The 18,048-nt window shown below is 43.1% G+C and overlaps 1 protein-coding gene across 1 annotated transcript; it reads right to left on the reverse strand.

Annotated features, from left to right (window-relative positions):
• Positions 1-1,908: 1,908 nt before the first annotated feature.
• On the reverse strand, positions 1,909-17,896 carry eea1 (early endosome antigen 1). Its single transcript, XM_022754660.1, has 29 exons — positions 17,844-17,896; positions 14,960-15,037; positions 14,708-14,820; positions 14,529-14,583; positions 14,353-14,418; positions 14,190-14,220; positions 14,003-14,107; positions 13,659-13,780; positions 12,840-12,995; positions 11,842-11,958; positions 10,010-10,348; positions 9,316-9,465; positions 8,871-8,990; positions 8,367-8,570; positions 7,950-8,150; positions 7,702-7,815; positions 7,373-7,528; positions 7,070-7,209; positions 6,602-6,932; positions 6,345-6,446; positions 6,054-6,248; positions 5,693-5,875; positions 5,310-5,495; positions 5,091-5,222; positions 4,463-4,648; positions 4,111-4,349; positions 2,420-2,540; positions 2,169-2,267; positions 1,909-2,070 (listed from the first exon to the last, which is right to left on the reverse strand). Exons 1-29 carry the CDS (start codon positions 17,865-17,867, stop codon positions 1,948-1,950), a joined length of 4,188 nt encoding a protein of 1,395 aa, XP_022610381.1. The 5' UTR covers positions 17,868-17,896; the 3' UTR covers positions 1,909-1,947.
• Positions 17,897-18,048: the final 152 nt, after the last annotated feature.

Genomic DNA, 18,048 nt, shown 5'->3' on the forward strand with positions numbered 1-18,048 from the left:
TATCGCCTGCTCCAGTCTGTAGACAATTGCACAAAAAGATCTTACCAATATCTGTCAACAATTATAAATTAAAACAAAGCAGGAATTAACTTTTACAGTGTTCTCAGCTGCAGGCGGGCTGGACAGTAAACGCTGCACCTGAAAGCAGCACCAACGTCCCCGGACAACGCGAGGTTCTGAGCGGCCGACATTCGCAGCAGGTAAGCACAGCAGGCCTAGACACTAAAACATACACACACACACTCTGTTACAGCAACATCACACACAGCCCCAGTTATTGCTTCAAAGCAGAGCATGCGCACACACGCACACACACACACACACACACACACACACACACGCACACACACACACAGACAGACACACACACACTCACACTCACACACACACACAGCTTGAGCAGTAGTCAGTTGCTGTGGATGAGACAAGCAGCAGGAAAAAACATTTAAAAAATAAACATGCAGGCACCTTCGATGACTGCATCACCAGTCTGCAGAAAGCACCACTTTTTTTTTTAGAAATTAACACACAAAGAGAAATGTGGCACAGCAAAAACTGAGTGTACATTAAAAAAAAAAACCACCTGTCAGATCGTCCCACGTGCCACTGTGCACCGCTGTGTTCAAGATAAAAATGTCAGACCCTGTGATTTAAAACTCAGAGACGCTTAGAAAAAAATACTGAAATACGAAAACAAACTCAGGGCTTTCATCTGGCCTGTATTCCTGCTGCAGACATTCTTTGGTCATGAAATAGGCTGAACACATTAATTTCGACAAATTCACAAACACGCTGCCACACAAAGGAAACATGCAGTAACTTATTTAACGTCAAGTTACGTGCAGAAAAACGCTGGTGCATAAACTGACTGATGAAATGTTTTCTTTAAGGAAACAACAATATTCCTACTGTTGTTTCAGTTGTAGATTCATAAATCGAAAAAAAAAAAAAAATGCTCCATGAAAAATCTCAAGCTGTAATTATTTCCCTTTTACTGTTATAATATACAACACAATGTTAGCGAAAAGGACCTGGTGCTCTTTACCTATGTGAATTCACACAACACAATGCATAAATATGAAACCCTGTCCATAAACATCAAATTAAAGCAGCTGAACTAACAGGTTTTGGTAGCCTTGTTTTGGAGGAAATTAAGTGTTGACGGTTGAAAAACTACTTCAGAAACACCTTTCTGTTCAAAAGTAAAAATCTGCATTACACACATTAAATACAGTCTCTCAGTTAAATTGAAAAGTTTTACAAAAATATTTTTGTACTTGTTAAACTTTCTTGCTATAAAAATGAGAATTTCATTTATCTTAACTTTTTTTGTTTTCAGTTATTGATCAAATTGATGTATATATTGAGTTATACACAGAAAATATGTTACATTGGGCATTTACAGATATTGGTTTTGGACAAAATAGTTACCTGCATTTACCTTTGTAGGGCAGCAGTGATTTTCAACAGAACTATTACAATATTTACTTCCCCATTCGCTCCTGCAGTGTCAGACCGACCTTATACCTCCTGACAACAGACGTCACAATGCACAAAAGCAGCCACCTTGCAATTGCTAATGATGCCAAACAATGATGGAGATGTGAACAGGAACTTAAAGAAATGGATGGTGTTTAGTTCTCACTGTCTCCGCTCTCTGGCAGTCCACAGGAGTAGCAAAGGCACAGAAACAGATACAGACAATCCCAACCAGTCCCACCCCATCCCGTCACGTGACTCTGGCGTCTCTTCAGTTATTTCCCTCCGCACCAGAGCCACAAGTCACATGCAGGTGGGAGTCTTTGCACAGGGTCTGTCCTTTATAGTGCACATTAAATATGACAAAGACACGCCGCCTTCTGCCCACTGGAGTAGGAAAGGGAGGGAAAGAGCGGGGGGGGGGGGGGCTGGGTGGTCTTGGGGTTAGGTAAAGGGGTCAGAGGGAGATCAGCCTTGGAGCTCCTCGAAGCACGTCTCGCACACCCGTACTGGCTTTTTAGAAGATGGCGTGAGGGCGTTCCTCGACGAACACTCGGCGCAGAAAATGTTTCCACAATGTCTGCAGTGGTGCTGGAGGAGAGGAGGAGAGATAGAGGGCAGACACTCAATAATGACATATTACGTCCTGTTGCTTTTAAAAAAAACGCTTCAAGAAAACTTCATACTACCTTCCTGACAGTGACAGTGAAGCCTTTCCCACACGCCATGCAGTTCTGCACCTCGTGATCCTCGGCCCACTTCCTGGTCAGACTCTGTGACTGCTTGATCTAAAAGCACCAAAAGAGAACATCTAACTTAATTTGTGCAGTAACACAATGAAGCATTCGGAGACAAACTATTGACAACTGCTGTACATACTGCCCAGACGTATTTGTACCATAGTGCTTAACAACAACACATCTGGTGTTTTGCGACTGACCTGGAGCGACTGGTTCTCTCTGCCCAGCTCCTGCATGGCTGCTGTCGTATCGTCCAGCTTCCTCCTCAGCTCCACCACCTTGGCCTGCAGCTTCTCTATCTCACCCTCACCCTTCACACACCTGGAACACAACCGCAGAGCAATGATGATTTGTGTGGGCTCATCTTAATTAGTGGCCCAGGAGAATTTCCTACCACCATTACTTTGACTTGCTGCGGAATAGGTCTGTTAATTAATACTTTCAGGAGCACAGTTCTTTGGGGAATGATAATGATAATGATAATGATGATGATGATGTCCTCTGGGTAATTTCTATTTACCAAAGCTCTGTGCTACCAAGGCACTCTGTTGTTAAGGTGTTTTTGCCTCATTTCAATTCAATTTTGTCTAATCACATTACACCCATTCACTTAAGCATGAAGCACATTACTTAAAACAAATTAATATTCAGTGAATGAAAGTGAATGCATGTTTTCATAGGTAACTTTTTTTTCTATTAAAAGCTGAGATAAGAGGAGCTAAGACCAAAACTAAACACACCGGTACTGTAAGGAGTTACACACCACTCTGATAGTTACTGCACATGAACAGGGTGGAGTTTCCACAGCACAGGTGTGTCAGCAGTTATCCACATTCAGTGGAAATGAGGTGCTTTTAACTTTCACAGTATGCACACAAACAACAGGCTTCATTCAATGCAGCCTTCTTCTAATCAGTTTTTCCCTGTGAATCTCATCTGTGGGAAATCTAACACTCAGCTAAATACAGCCTTGTGTAATGCAGTAGCGCAGTCAATGCAGATTAAAAAAAAAGTAATTCCCTGTATCTGGAGGATCATAGCAGGATTTAGTTACAGCAAATACAAAAGGGACATATTTAGACGTGAACCTGCTGACTCATATTCGGTGTCTGTTCATTTCGCACACGCGCGTGTCTGTGTGTGTGTGTGTGTGTGTGTGTGTGTGTGTGTGTGTGTGTGTGTGTGTGTGTGTGTGTGTGTGTGGTAGATTCAACAGCATTGATATGTCTAATATATGATGCATTTCATGTTTAATTATCATTTCTCATGCACATGGAAATGAAGTTCTTTAAAAATTAAGATTGTAAATGAGTGAATTCAAAATTGTCTGAGAGATGTGGGCAAAACTTCCCGTTCAACAGCTCAGGGTGATAGTGTTATAATGTAGTCTTGTAATAGAGAGGGTTTTTTTTATCAATGTGTTAACCGGAATTAATTTGACAGAGCCTTATTGTTTTTTTCTTTCTTTCTTTCTTGGAACTGAGGGCGGGTACTTGTTTTAGAGGAATGTGTTAGATTCACTGGAAAACCTCGCTCTTCAAAAAGCTCAATATAACATCTTCGTCGACTGTGGCGGCATACACTGGATGTGGATCATTTCAGTAACGTGACTGTGACCCAGTGGAAGCAGTTGTGCAGCAGAAATCTGACAATGGAAAACTTTGCTTACTCATCTTTTGAATTAACCTTTAAGGAGCTGACTCAAGTCACAAACTCAGACAGCGGGAATTAAAGCGCTCCCTTTTTAACAGCTGCTTGCTACTCACCATACACTTCAGTGAGCACAGTCGAGCACATTCAAAAACCTCATTAGGCTTATTGTATATTTTAAAGACAAAGAGTCATTATCTGCAAGGTGACATGTTAGTCAAATGAAAAAATATCAACGCACCTTTCCAAAAGAGCCCGTCTCTCGTCCTGGTTATTCTGCACGGTGGCCTCCAGCACGGCGATCTCTCCTCTCAGCTCATCCGTCTGCTTCTCCAGCTCACCGACTCTCCGCTGGCTGCCCTGCCACTCTCTCTTCAGCGTGGCTACATTTTCATTCAGAGCCGTCACCTGCACGCCCAGCTTAGCTTCTGCCTCCTCTCTGAGCTTCACCTGCTCCTCTCTGGCTCGCTTCTCTGCCGCCTTTAGAAGGATACATTGATCATATCACAAAAAAAAAAAAAAACCAAGAATCATGAGGGGAGTGAATGACATCTCGTCTGCTCATTTTAACTAAATTTGGTGAGTGAGCCTACCAGCTGATCCTGGGCATCCTTGGTCTGGCCGAGGAGCTGTTCCTCTCTCTGGCTCCTGCTGTCCCTGGTGGCCTGGTGCTCTTTCTGCTCTTTGTCTAGGTCACCCTGCGCCGCCTCCACCTGACCCTGTAACTCCAGTTTCTGCTGGATCAACAGCTGTTTGGCCTCCCGCAACTCACCCAGCTCCTGAAAAGCCACAGAAAAAGTTAGTGCTTGGTTTGGTACTCTTAGTAAGGAAGCAGTATCTCACATATGAAAATGACATTGCAGATTTTAAACAGCTCGAGCAGGTTTGAGCTTGGGAAGTTATTGCTCTGACAATAGCTTCAGATCAATTTTAAGACAACTTTGAAGAACTGAAAAATCCAGGCTTATGTCAAATTGCCAACTCAAGCATGCTCAGTTATACCTTTGAAGAATGTGGCCCTGATGACCTGCAGTCACCCTGAGTTAAGCTGTTTATGTAAGATACAAGCATGGGAAGCAGGCCATGTCAGTGTGAGACAGAAAATGGTGGTCATTGTCTACATCAGCCCAGTCTTTAACAGTAGCACTATTAAAGATTTCTGTTTGGATTTAGGTCTCAGTTTCTTCTTCCTCAAATGAGAAAAAAAAAGAAGACACTGACCTTCTCACTCCTCTCTGTTAGTGCTTTTAACTCGGAAGTTAATTTGCTGTTATTCCTTTCCAGGACAGTCTTGGCTTTGTTCAGCTCCTCCACTTTGCTCTTCTCCTTCTCCAGCTCCTCCTTCACTTGATTCTGGGTGAGCAGGTACAATTTATTCAGAATATATTAACTTAATCAGATTAAGTTGAGTGTGTATGTGTGTTAATCCGTTTGTCTGACCTCTTGCTTCTGCAGCTCCTTCAGTGTTTGTTCCTGCTGGTGGTGCTTCTGGTTCTGTTTGGCGAGCTCCTGCTCCAACGAGCCGCGGCTCGTCTTCAGTTCCTGGATCTGAGCTTCTAAACCAGTCTGATGGGTTCGGTTAGCAGCCAGCTCCTCCTGGGCTAAGCTCAGCTTCTCCTCTGATGCCTACAGTCAGAGGAAGGTCAGAAGTCGCTTACTTAGGTTTGGTGAGGAGAGAAATCATTAAAACCAGAAGTGACCTTGTGAGAGCTGCTCAGAAGAATTAGTTCAAATAGATGTCTGTGAATTCAACATTTAACATCCTCATCAAATCAAGCCATTACCAGTCTCTAGCTCCTCCAACCCTTCGTGCATTAACGTACCTTGAGGTCTTGACGCACTGCAGAAACCTCAGACTCTTTGCCGTAGAAGTCAGACTGAAGCTTAGTGAGACTTTCCTGACTTTGCTCCAAGGCCTTGTGCAGCTCTGCTGTCCGGCTCTTTTCAGTGGCCAGCTCCTGGCCGAGCCCTGACACCTGATCTTTCAGCTTACTCTCCTCCTCTGCCTGGAGATACGAGTCAAATACACACATTTCTAAACATATACACAGATAATCATTACACAACTTCTTTCACAACAAACCTGTGGAAAATAGTTAATATCAGTCCTTTAAAAAGATAGGCACAGCAGCTATGTGGTCAGGTATGTTAACAGTTGTCCACAGGATAGAAAAGGCTTCTTACCTTCTTGACATTGACTTCCTGTAACTCTGTCACTTGACCCTTCAGTTTCTTGATCTCCCCTTCAAAGGACCCCTGGGCTGTCTTCAATTGTGCCCGCACTTTCTCCAACTCATTCTCCTTTACCTTCAGTGCCTCCTGAGTCTTGGAGTGCTGCTGCTCTAATGAGGTCAGCTGCCCTTTCAGCTTTTTCTCTGCCTAATAATTTATAGACACAGAATAGTGCTTAAGCTGTTAGGTTCAAAACAATAATGCTTGATCTTTCTTTTTTTTTTTTTTTTTTTAGACGTTTACCTCTCTCATCTGCTCCAGCTGCTCTTTAGATTCTTTCGCTGCCTTGGTGATGGTCTCATTATTCTTCAGAAGCTCCTGCCGCGACTTCTCATTGGATTTTTCCTGAGGATTGAGACGGATTAATGTTGTGAATGTCCTGATGTTGTAAATAGGTGTCTTTGTGCTATTCCTTGTTGCGAGTTGAAAAATGGAACAGTAATATTGAATTTGCCTGAGCTTTGTTTGGTTTGTCGCCGTCTGCAGATTAATGAGCCTACCTTCTCCTCCATGGCTGACTTGTGGCTCTTCCTCTCTGCGTCCAATTGACTCTGACTCTCTTTCAGTGCCTTCGTAGCATTTCCTAGGCTCTCCTGAGTAGAAACAAGCTCCTTCCTCTGAGCCTCTTTCTCCTGTTGGGCTTTCTTCAGGTCTGCTGCCAGACTCTGAGCTTTCCTGTCCAGCTCTGCATGCTGAGTCTTTCCCTCCTGGGTCACCTTGTCCAGGTTCACCTTAAGAGCAGCTTTATCCTGCTCGCAGCGCTCCAGCTGCTGTTGGGTGTCACTCAAAGCAGCTGCCTTTTTCTTTAACTCCTCTTGTAGTGTTGAAGCCCTTAACAGTGAAACAACATGTATGATGCATTTGGAGTAATTTATTAAAATACTGTCAAATAAACAAAAAAATCACTTCAATGCATGAATTACATACAGAATTTATCAAAACCAGTGCACTAGAACACATTTTCTCACCCTGTTTTCTCTGTGTCCAGCGAGCGCTGCAGCTCTTTAGCTTTCCGCTTAACCTCTGACCCTTCCTTCTGCAGCTTCTGTACTTCCTGCTGCGCCTGATCTCGTGTGGCCTGCAGCTCCACAACCTGTGACTCCAATTTCTGTCAATTTAACACACCAGATTCAGTTTCAGGCATTAGAAACAAGAAGAACAATCAAACCTAAACACCTACAAGATGATCACACAGTGTACACAGGGTTGTGCAGTCATCGTGCTCTTGGGAGTCCCATATCAGGCACTCACTATAAAGACTCAACACAAACCTTATTGAGCCCCTCCAGCTGCTCTACACGCTGCTCTGAGGCCAGTAGTTTGTCTTTGCATTCCTTCAGACCGGTTTCCAGCTGCGTACACTGCTCCTGTCTCTCTTTGAGCCTTTGGGCCTTCTCCTCCATCTTCTTCTGAACTTTATTCAGCTCCTACACAAGGCGGCAAGAGAGGGTGGAGGATAAAAGTGATATATAAGTTAGGAGTGAAAGGGAGAACACAGCACAGAGAAGTTAAGGAGTGAGTTAAGAGAAGGAATGAAAGAAATATGGTATATCACACAGGACACTAAAGTGCTCATTAGTTGCACATAGAGGAGGCTCACCTGCTGCTTGTCCTGCAGTGCATGCTGGGCAGTCTCCAGGTTGTTCTCCAGGTTGGCCTTCTGTGCAGCTTTGGCTGCCTCTGCAGAGAGCAACATCTCTGTCTTTGCCTTTAGCTGCAGGAAAACAGTCCAACAAAAACTGTTACTCTCACCATCAAAAAAATTAACCAGCTCTTCTAATCAGTCCACTATATACATTTATACATTTTTAACATGTATTACACAAACATGGTCAGTTAGAGGCTTACCTGAGAGTCCAGCTGAGATACTTTCTCCTTGCTGTCTGTGAGCTGGGCAGTGAGCTCAGTGACTGAGGTCTCTAGGGTGTGGGCTCGGTCTTGAGCCGAACGCAACAGAGTCTTCTGCTCCTGGACCTGCTCATGTAGGTTATCCTGGGCTTGCTTGTTGCTCTCCGACTGGTTTTTCAGCTTGTCAGTCAACTGTGTCACCTTTAAGATCCACATATACAGAAAAGGTTTAAGGCTCAAAAATGAGCAATTATACCTTGTGACTACTGAGGTAGACGAGTGGTCTTTCTAATTCATGTCAGTTAACTAGCTGTGACAGTACATTCTCAGTTGTGTGGGGGGTTGGCATGTGTCTTTTGTCGTGCCACTTTTACACCACAGAGAATTGACTGCATGTGTGTCTGTGATTTCATCCACCTGTTCTTGTAGTGCGTGGTTTTTCTCTTTTAGCTGGTTAAGAACCGCCGTCTCTCCCTCCCCAGCCTGGATCTTGGCACATAAGTCCTCTCTCTCGGCTTCCAGCTGACTCACAATGTCTTTACTCTTCTGCAGCAGAGCCTCCAGATTCTGGATCTTCTGGTCCTTATCCCCAATCTGGCGCAACACCTGCTCCAGGTCATTCTACAGAATAAAGATAAGCCAACGTAGGAGAGAGGTTACAGCAGATTTTTTTGGCTGTCTTCTTGTCAGTTTTATTTATTTATTTCTTGTCAGGGTTTTTATGTTGTGTTTGAGGTGTACTGTTAACACGGGCATACTGCACCAGCTTCTTTCCTCTAAAGCTTTGACACACAGAAGAAGGAGCTAAATAACTTTCTACAAGACTTTGTTACACATTATTCCAAGTAAAAACTCAGGCTTTACGCTTACCACTAACGTTATCACTGCCTCAGATGTGAGGGTTTTTCTTGTGAACAGTACCTGTGCCTCGCGGAGTTTGCCGTTGGTGTTTTGCTGCAGCGCCTGCAGCTCCTGGTGCTGCTGCTTGGCTTTCTCCAACTGGTGCTGCAGGTCTGTGTTCTTACTGGCCCCCTCCTTCAACTGAAAATGAAAACCACAATTGTTTTTTTGAACCACAAAGGCATTGTTGATTTCACAATCATTTTGTGAACTTTACCACTTCTGTATTATCACACTACAACAGTTTTACAAATCTCATCTGCACAGATCATTGATTCCCCTTTAGTTTCTCAGTCTTAGCCAAATACTGTAAATAAACCTAAACTACATTGTGCATTATAATACAAGTATCTTACAGTGTACATTATATCCTATCCGGCACACCTGAACATCAGATGTTCAGACTGTTCCATTGAATTAATTCAGTTTCCCTGCAGCAATCATTAAAGTTTCATCTGATGCATACCTGCTCTTCTGCACGGGAGAGTTTGAGCTGCAGGTCGGCTGCTTGCTGCTCACGGTCTTTCAGTTTCTCCCCAGACAGTTGCCTCTGTTCTTTCAGACGACCTTGCACCTCCCCCAGCTGCCTCTCTGCCTCCAGCAGTTTGGCGTGCAGCTAGGAAGGGCACAGAGAGAGAGGTGACGATTAAGATGGAGAGTAGATGATTACAAATGGCAAGAAATACAGTAGAGACTTTAATGAAGAAGGTGGATGTCTGGAATACTCAAATTTATTAACATTATTGTATGACACTTGTTCATCAGTTATTAGTGATTTCTTCCTTTGTTATTTTGAATGTTTTTTCTGCTTCATCCTAAACTTATTTTATCGAGCCTCTGCCTTTGTGTTCTATGGACATATTTTTTTCATGGGAGAAAAACTACTAGGCTTTGAAATATACTGAGCAGAGTCAGGACTGTGGTTTTTGGCTTGTTGCTTTACAGAGATGTAAACGGCGCTTCAGGATGTGCAGATTCTGTTTGACTGTTTTGGCAATGTACTGTAAATCCTGTTGAGCTGAGTAAAGCATCTTCAACTGAAACTTTTAGGCAAACATCAAAATCCTTTATGAATCATTTGATGTTGCACTGTGTGCAGTGATGTGTGTGTGTGTGTGTGTGTTGTGTGTGTGTGTGTCTCCTTTGAAAGTTACACTCACCTGACTGATCTCTGTCTGCTGCTGTGCACCTTGGCTCTCTTTTTCTTCCCTTTGCTGTTCCAGCTGTTTCCTCTCAACCTTCAGCTCTGCATGCTTCACCTCCAGCTCGCCAATCTCACTCTTCAGCTTTGCCACCTCCTCAGTCCTCTCTCCGAGCTCCGTGTGGGTCTTCTGCAGGGAGGCCTCAGCCCCTGTGGCCCGAGCCTGGAGCTCTTGGACCTCCACCTCTCTCTCCTTCAGGCTGTCTTGGACTCCCTTCTTTGCAGCTTTCTCAGCTCCCAGACTCTCCTCCAGTTCCTGATACTCCTTCTCCTTACGTGCCAGCTTTTCAGACAGGCTCTGTGAGGATAGGAAATGACAAGACAACATGGGTCAGATGAACACTAGTTGTCCAGAGGTGTGGGAGTAATTGAAGTGAAAGATGCCCCTGAATAGACATGAAAGCCACGAAACAAATAACAAAAAGAAAACAATAAAGTGAAATTAAATACATTTTTCTCTACACAATTTTAAAAGAATTGTTTTCCAAAGTTTCAAGAGGGAGAAGGGTCTCGTGAAAAAGGATAAAGATCGACAGCATTTGAAAAATTCTTCAAGAATTATGAGTCATTAATTAAGCCATAGTGGAACATGAACCATTTGTCTTTTCTAAATTAAAATTAGCGTGATAGAAGCTGCAACAAAGCACGAACACCCGCGCACCCTGTGATATAAGCTACGGAAAAGAACAGTCGCCTGTTGAGAGTCAAGAATAAAGTGAGGTATGGCATTTCTAGGGGAAGGTTTACAACAGAGGACTTGGAATACTGTGGCATGTGTACAGTACTTGCCCTGTCGTGAGCACTGGCAGTAAACTTGGCAACAAGGTGATAAAGAAAAATATGTTGTTAATAGTGGGGCGTGCTGCTAACTAGGGACTGTGACAGGGCACCTGGACTTCATAGACGTCCAATAAACCTCTGCAGGCCACCGCAGCAGCTGGCCAACATTTACAACCCGCTCTAGAGACTTTGATTTTCCCCTCCTCTTTTGTTCATCCCTCTGCCTAGCCTTGTCGTCGTCCTTCTCGTGTCATTGTCACAGCCCCTCGCTGCTGCCCTTTAATCCTGGAGTTACAGACCATTTGTTGTTCACCTGTCTGTTCTTAGTCCTGATCCTCTGTGTCTCACTGTATGTTCCATCACTTTTGTCTGTATTTGCATGAGATAAGTATCTGTATCAGGTCTCAGGGTATCCTGCTGTGAGGAGAGGCATGGGGTGGGGACATCGCACTGGAGATCCAGTCCTGTAATCCCTCTCTTACCCGGGAACCCACTTAGCTGCAAGGACACTGACGTGCCTGATGTGGGAGGATTTCATCTCTGGCAGGAAGCCTGTGCCTCTGTTCCCCCAGTTCCCGTTGTACCAGTGTTGTTACTTGTATTTGTATTTCACCCCAAGTGACAGAGCTGGCATGACAGACACCCCCCCCTGCTGGTTTAATTATAGAGCTGCGTGTGATTTCTATCAACATGTCTGGTGACAGCTGGGCACTGTGATCAGGTCTGATGTTGAGCAACACAGGAAAGTTTACAGAAAGTGAGGCAGTGTGCTCTGTTCCTGGGGGGCAGCTGGCGAAGCTTGTTAACATTTCTGAAGTAAAAGTAAATCCTACACAATCTTATATTGTGTAACAGATGGCAGACATGTTAGTGCCTGTAGTAATCTCTTGAGAATTATAAAACTGTCATATGACTGTAATAATTGTAGCTGTTTGGTTCTGCTGGTGTGTGTGTGTGTGTGTGTGTGTGTGTGTGTGTGTGTGTGTGTGTGTGTGTGTGTGTGTGTGTTACCTGGCTTTGCTGCTGCAAATTATTCAGATTGCTCTGCAGCTCATGGATCTGTTGGGTGTAGACGGCTGCTTCTTGTGGACCCTTCTCCAGCTCTGCTTTTAGTTGGGATATGGTCAACTGCAATACAACAGACGGGCACATAAGACTCTGTTTGCAGGGAATTTTAGTGTTGAGGAATCAAGGAATGGAAGCATCACCGTGAAGGACTGACAGAAGAAAAAAAATCAAATTAAAAAGAAACGGTATGAATTAGTAACAACCAGGCCTGACTCACACAAAAACATAAAGAGTTAACACACTGTTAAAAAAAATAAATAAATAAAAATCTCTGAAAAACCTTTCAAACTTAAGTGAAACTCAAAAAGATGAAAGTAAATTTGGGGCCAACTTGAAACGGCGTGTTTTACCTCCAGTTTACGAATCTTGAAGAAAGAGTAAGTGTTGGAGAGGGATACATTATGTGCGAAGCAGAAGAAGGGGAAGGGAAGAGAGACACGGAAAAAGGTAAGTCACCATATACCAGCAAGAGGCGAGTCTGTAACACAGAGCTGCTGGGCTCTCATTCTGGGATCAAAAATGCAGTAAATCAGGCTGAATTATTCACCACACATTAATTAATAAGAATTAGGCACAGAACCATCTGATATGACATAACTACAGTACCTCCAAACTATTTCATAAGTTGTTGTTTAACAGCTAATTTGAATAAGAATCTAAAGATCAGTTCTTTTCAAAAAAGTGCAGTGGGTTTCCTGAGAAAACGATGGGTGAAAAGGAAGTGGGGTAACATTAGAACTGAACTTAAAATATATTTCACTTCAGCACAATAATATTGTAGATGATTATATCAACAGTGGGAAACAATGTTCATGTTTGTGTGTTTGTCAAACGTTAAATGAGTGGCAGCTTATGTTGCAACACACTGGGACATTGTAATAGTTCAGATTCATCAGAACTATATTTGCTCTTCAAGACATGACTTGATTTGCCCTCCTCACCTCTGAGGTAGTGTAATTAGCCTTCAGTTGCTCGTAGTGGTTTTTCAGGCGTTCAGACTCCTCCTCCCTCTCACACGTCATACGGTCCATTAGCGTCTGCACCTGCACCAGTTCCTTCTGCAGGACCTCCACGTCCTCCACTCCTGGTCGCTGCAGCTAGGGGGCAGAACAGAGGCACTGTGTTGAGGACATGGAGACTGGGTGGCAAAAAGTTGAGCAAAAGCTGTTATGGTATCAAGATAAATCAAAAGTCAGTGTCCTTAGAAATGGCTGCTCAGGTGTATGTAGAAACCTCAATACAGATTTGGGCAATGGCAGCAATGTGGTGCTCTACCTCCATCACAATAAATCCAAGTCTGTTTTAACATAGAGTAAAACAGGAGATGTTAACTGGCGGTGCTGTCTCTGTTTAAAGTTTCAGTATGAAGCTTATATTTTGTGTGAAGCCTTTTTAAAATACTCTGAATAGTTAAGAACATTTCAGACCAGATAACAGGTCAGTGTGCCTAATTACAGTATGTACTTAAATGCAACCCACAAAGCTCTAGTTTTAAGTACGCTTTAGCTTTTTTCATATAAATTCTTTGGGTAAAGTTCTGTTTCTCATTTCTTTAACAACGATGAAGGGATCTGTCTGGATAGGAGCTGTATCGACTCTTCAGGCACACAGCTCAGAGTCAAGCTGATTTCATGGTGTCGTTCCAACGTTATTCTCTCCAACTCCAAAGCACAACATTCATGGATCAAACTACAAAGTATGTCTCTCAAGCCTTGTGAGAAGAGAAAAAGAACCAATAGAAACTTAAGTCTGTGTTGTACCAGCTCAGTTTGGAGTCTCTCATTCTCCTGCTTTTCTTTCTGCAGTTGTTCGGTCACTTTGGCTAGCCTCTGGTCAGCAGCCTCCCTCAGGCTCTTCTCCTCATCATAGCGGGACTTTAAGTCTGTCGGATTCAACGATTAAAAAAAAATCCCATTTAATAATATTCTAATCAAAACCACACATATACCTCAATCGTCATCAAATGTATCCAAACTTAATCTTATGCAGGACTGGGTAAAACACAATCGGAGGATTGAGTTTAAAAGTGGTCTGGCAAAAGAGAACTTCAGTGTTGTTAAATGACGCAGACACAGGCCTTCCAGTGTCATGGCCCAACACTAACCTACTATCTCTGTGGCTAGCTGGGCAGCCTTCTGCTCAAACAGGTCTTTCATCTGCTTGATATTGAACTTTTCTGTCTCTGCTTCATTCAACTTCCTTTCAAGGACTGAGGAAAAAAAGCACCACATATTAGTGACTGACATTTTTATATCTTTGTCACAGGTATATCTAAATATAATGTAACCGACCTGAGTCCTCTGAGCCCATCGGTCCATCGTTCTGTGAAAACCAAGGAAAGAGAGGAGCATAGGGCACAGTAAGAGTAAGCATCGCCATCATGTTTTATTAAGCAGTTCTATATTTAGAGAGCCAACTCTTCTTGAATAGTGTTAAATATCTTGAAGGAATTACTTGCTTCAGTTGTCCTTGGACTTTGTCTAATTCCTTTTTGAGCTCACCAGAGAACCATCTTTCCTCCTAATAGATGAATGAACACACACACACACACACACACACAGTCAAGTCTTAGTGTTAACTGACCATTTATACACATCTGTAACAGCCACAGTTCAGATACTCAACCATACCTTGAGAGAAGCATGAAGGTCCTGAACCTCTTGCCGCAGCATTGTAAGGTCTTCCCTAAAAGGAGGAAAGAGTGCATTAACAAAAACACACAAAGTAAAATTCTGTCGAGAGCACGATGAGGTGAGACTCTGTCATAATTTATGCATTTATGCAATTCATACATTAATATCAGTCTCACCGAGTGGGGGCCACATGAGCAGGGAGGTCTCCGGTATCATGGAACAGCTCATAGTGCTTGAACAGCTCCTCTGCAGAGTTGTGAGACTTCATGCACTGAGGACAGATGAAGCCCTGAACACAGAAACACACCATCAGAATCAACCAGGTGACAGTAATTTATCAGACAGCTTCAATTCTGCACCTCTTCTTGCAGGGTAGAAAAAAGTTCAAGTTATCAAAACAAAAATACAAAATCAAACATCCATGTTACCTCAGATGTCTGATCATGGTTGAGGTCTGTGCTGGGCTGCTCTGACTCTGCATTCTGGGAGCCACCTTTCCCAGGAGTCTGGAGAGTAGAAAATAGATTTGATTGGTCTGAATGTATGTAGATACATACCATCAGTGCAGTGTGTGTGTGTCTGTGTGTGTGTGTGTGTGTGTGTGTGTGTGTGTGTGTGTGTGTGTGTGTGAAATGACCTGATTGCTTGCCAATGCCAATTTTTGCAACTGGGTTTATGTTGGATCAAGTGAACAATATGTAATTTTGGAGAAACGTGGGACTACTCAGAAAAGGTCTCATGAACAACTATGCTGGGTGCGACTTATGAGACCTTTGCTCTAACCTGTAACTCTGTTCTATACTCCTTTTGAAAGCATGTTTATTTAAGACAGTTGTGTCATAACAACAGTATGTGGGGGTACAAGTTCATTTGGTTGCTGTATACTGTCTATAAAAAAATCATCTTCTATCAAATTGCAATTCAGTTGCAACTGCTAGGTTGCTCTGTAGTTTACCATGTTTACTTTTCTCTATACCTTCACAACCATTTCAGGACCTCCAGCAAGGAAGCATCCCCACGGAATGATTCGGCCTCCACCATGCTATATGGTATGGATGGTGTGGGACTTGAGATGTGCAGTGCATGGCTTACACCAAATTCAGCATTTAGTATGATGACCAAAAACCTCAATCTTGATCTCATCAGACCCCACAACCTTGTTTCACTTTGTTTCAGAGCATCCTGCAATGTCTGGCAAACAGCAGCCTAGATGTCATATGTGTCTTTTTTCAGCAGCCAAAAAGCTGCAACTGGTGAAGCACCCAGGCAAAAGTATGCAGTCCGATCGTGCATGGTTTACAGCTGTACCATATCTTTTTCCATTTTATATAACTGACTTTATGACAGGGATATTCACTGCCTTTCAACATGTATGTGTCCTTGACCTTACTTCTCTCCCATGTTACTTTTAAATAAACTTGTTTCTTATATATTTAAAGAGTCCCTAGAGTTTTAGTAAACAAAATGACTAACAAGCTGTTAGACCAGGTTGGCCAGGTTATATTAAACAACACACCCAGGCATTGCAAGGGAGAAAGAACAAGAAAGAACAACTCTCTATATAGCTAAGAGGAAGGTTGGAATATGGTCACTGGAAAACAGCTCAGTCTGCTGGCCTGAAGCACAAACACATGAGTGGATGTACCATTGGTGATCCATTCACAAAAAGGGTTTGTTTGGGCTGGTTATCTTCTGCATGAATGAACAAGGTCAGAATATGTGTGTGTCTGTGTGTGTGTTGTGGTGGGAGGGGGACTTGTAGCACTTTGAACCAGGCACCTCAGAGCCTATTGGAGGGTTAACAAACACCACTTTGAAGACAGGCTGAACTGAATGTTTACGTCATGGAACAAACGCTGACCTAACTCAAACCTGCTACATACATAAACCAGCACTGACTCTACCAAAATAAAAATATTATTTCTAAAACAAGCCAACACTATAGAACATTTACTTCAACACAGGCCCGTTACATAAATGAGAACTTTACTCAATTCAGGGATTTATTATACTGTCTTGAAATAATCTACCTGCCAATACCATTAAGCCTAAATTGTAGAACACACTGAAATCTCCTTCATCAGTACTGTAAAAACAAGCAAATATTGGTCAAAGGTGAGGAAATGATACCGTATTAAAATGGACTGTCAGCATTATCTTGGCAATGTGGTCTACAGCTTGAGGAGGTTTTGAGCCCATGAATGACTCATCTGTCATACCACATTGTACACCAAGTCAGTGGCTCCCAAGCTGTTTTATATAGACGGCAGATGTGCATTAGAAAATGGAGCCTGTTTAAATCAGGGTGTTTCCTACAAGCCCGTGATAATATCTGTGTTGTTTACTACATGGTGTGAGCAATTAATTTAACAAGCTACTGTACTGGTCGGTATAGCTTTATGTAAAGAGGTAACGGATCAAAGCGGCAATTCCACCCACAAAATGTTTTACTTTCGCTTTATCTTCCTAAACGTTTGCAATCAAATCCCTTATAGGTAACGGGTCCAAGTCTGTCAATTCCTGACCTAAATGCAAAGTGTTCAGAGATGGATTTTCCTGGTTACCAGGCCGAGACTTCAAAGTGTACACTATGACGCAGCTAGCAACGCACTGTGGGAAATGCAGTCCTGAGTAGAAGCTAACATAGTAGCTAACCACTCTTACTACCACTTGTAACGTTAGTGACAAGCTGATAATTTATCCAAACAACCATGTAGCTATTAATATTAGTACAAGCCTACTAAATTAAAACGCTTGTTTTTCACATGTTGCGGTCAGCCAGCTGACACAGGACTTCCCCATACTCCATCTGAGGCTAACGTCAGCGTTAGCATGTGATGACTGGACGATGAATTAACCTACCGCTATAACACAGCTAGCTAACGGAAACCACGAAAATAAAACGATTCAGTGACCAAGGTCTTCAGCTAGCTAACTTATCGTTTACTCGGCTAACCCTGACAATGTGGACACGTTAACTTATGGATTCACTAATGCGTTATATACACAGCTTGCTACATCCCCTGCCAAGGGTAGCATCAATCAAACGTACCAAGTTAGCATTTGGTGGCTAACTGTGTCAACCCCACGTAAGGAGCGCTTGATATGTTCACTACGATCTGACGGGGTAGCGGGACTTTAACTCCCGTTGGTTAAAACTAAGAACCCCGCCCACCCGCGACACGCTGTGCTTTAAAACGCGCATTCCCACCATGAAAACAGACAAGGATAGGCCCCGTGTCTCCCAAGGAAAAAGACTCGGTTTGACCAAACAAAAGCGATATGGTTGACTTTGTTGCCCCAGAAGCTTACCATTTGGAGTATCCGTCTGAGCATGGCCTCGACTGTGTTTGTCCGAACACAAAATCCAATCAGTTTTCCAAAAGCAAAACCTACGTAGCTGTACAACGAACACCTGACCAAGCTCAGGGAGCAGCGGCGAATGGGCGGGTCATGGAGAGGATGGTTGAGCAGGACAGTCTGGCTATATTCAAGATTATACACAAGTGCTGTCCTG

Source organism: Seriola dumerili, unplaced genomic scaffold (genome assembly GCF_002260705.1).
Source record: "Seriola dumerili isolate Sdu_G_001 unplaced genomic scaffold, Sdu_1.0 BDQW01000219.1, whole genome shotgun sequence".
NCBI lineage: Eukaryota > Metazoa > Chordata > Actinopteri > Carangiformes > Carangidae > Seriola > Seriola dumerili.

Coding starts and splice junctions, on each gene's coding strand:
- eea1 (XM_022754660.1), bottom strand. CDS start 17,867: ATGCTCAGACGGATACTCCAAATG. Junction 14,584..14,707: donor GCTCATGTGGCCCCCACTCG/GTGAGACTGATA, acceptor TCCTCCTTTTAG/GGAAGACCTTACAATGCTGC. Junction 6,447..6,601: donor AGTCAGCCATGGAGGAGAAG/GTAGGCTCATTA, acceptor CTCAATCCTCAG/GAAAAATCCAATGAGAAGTC.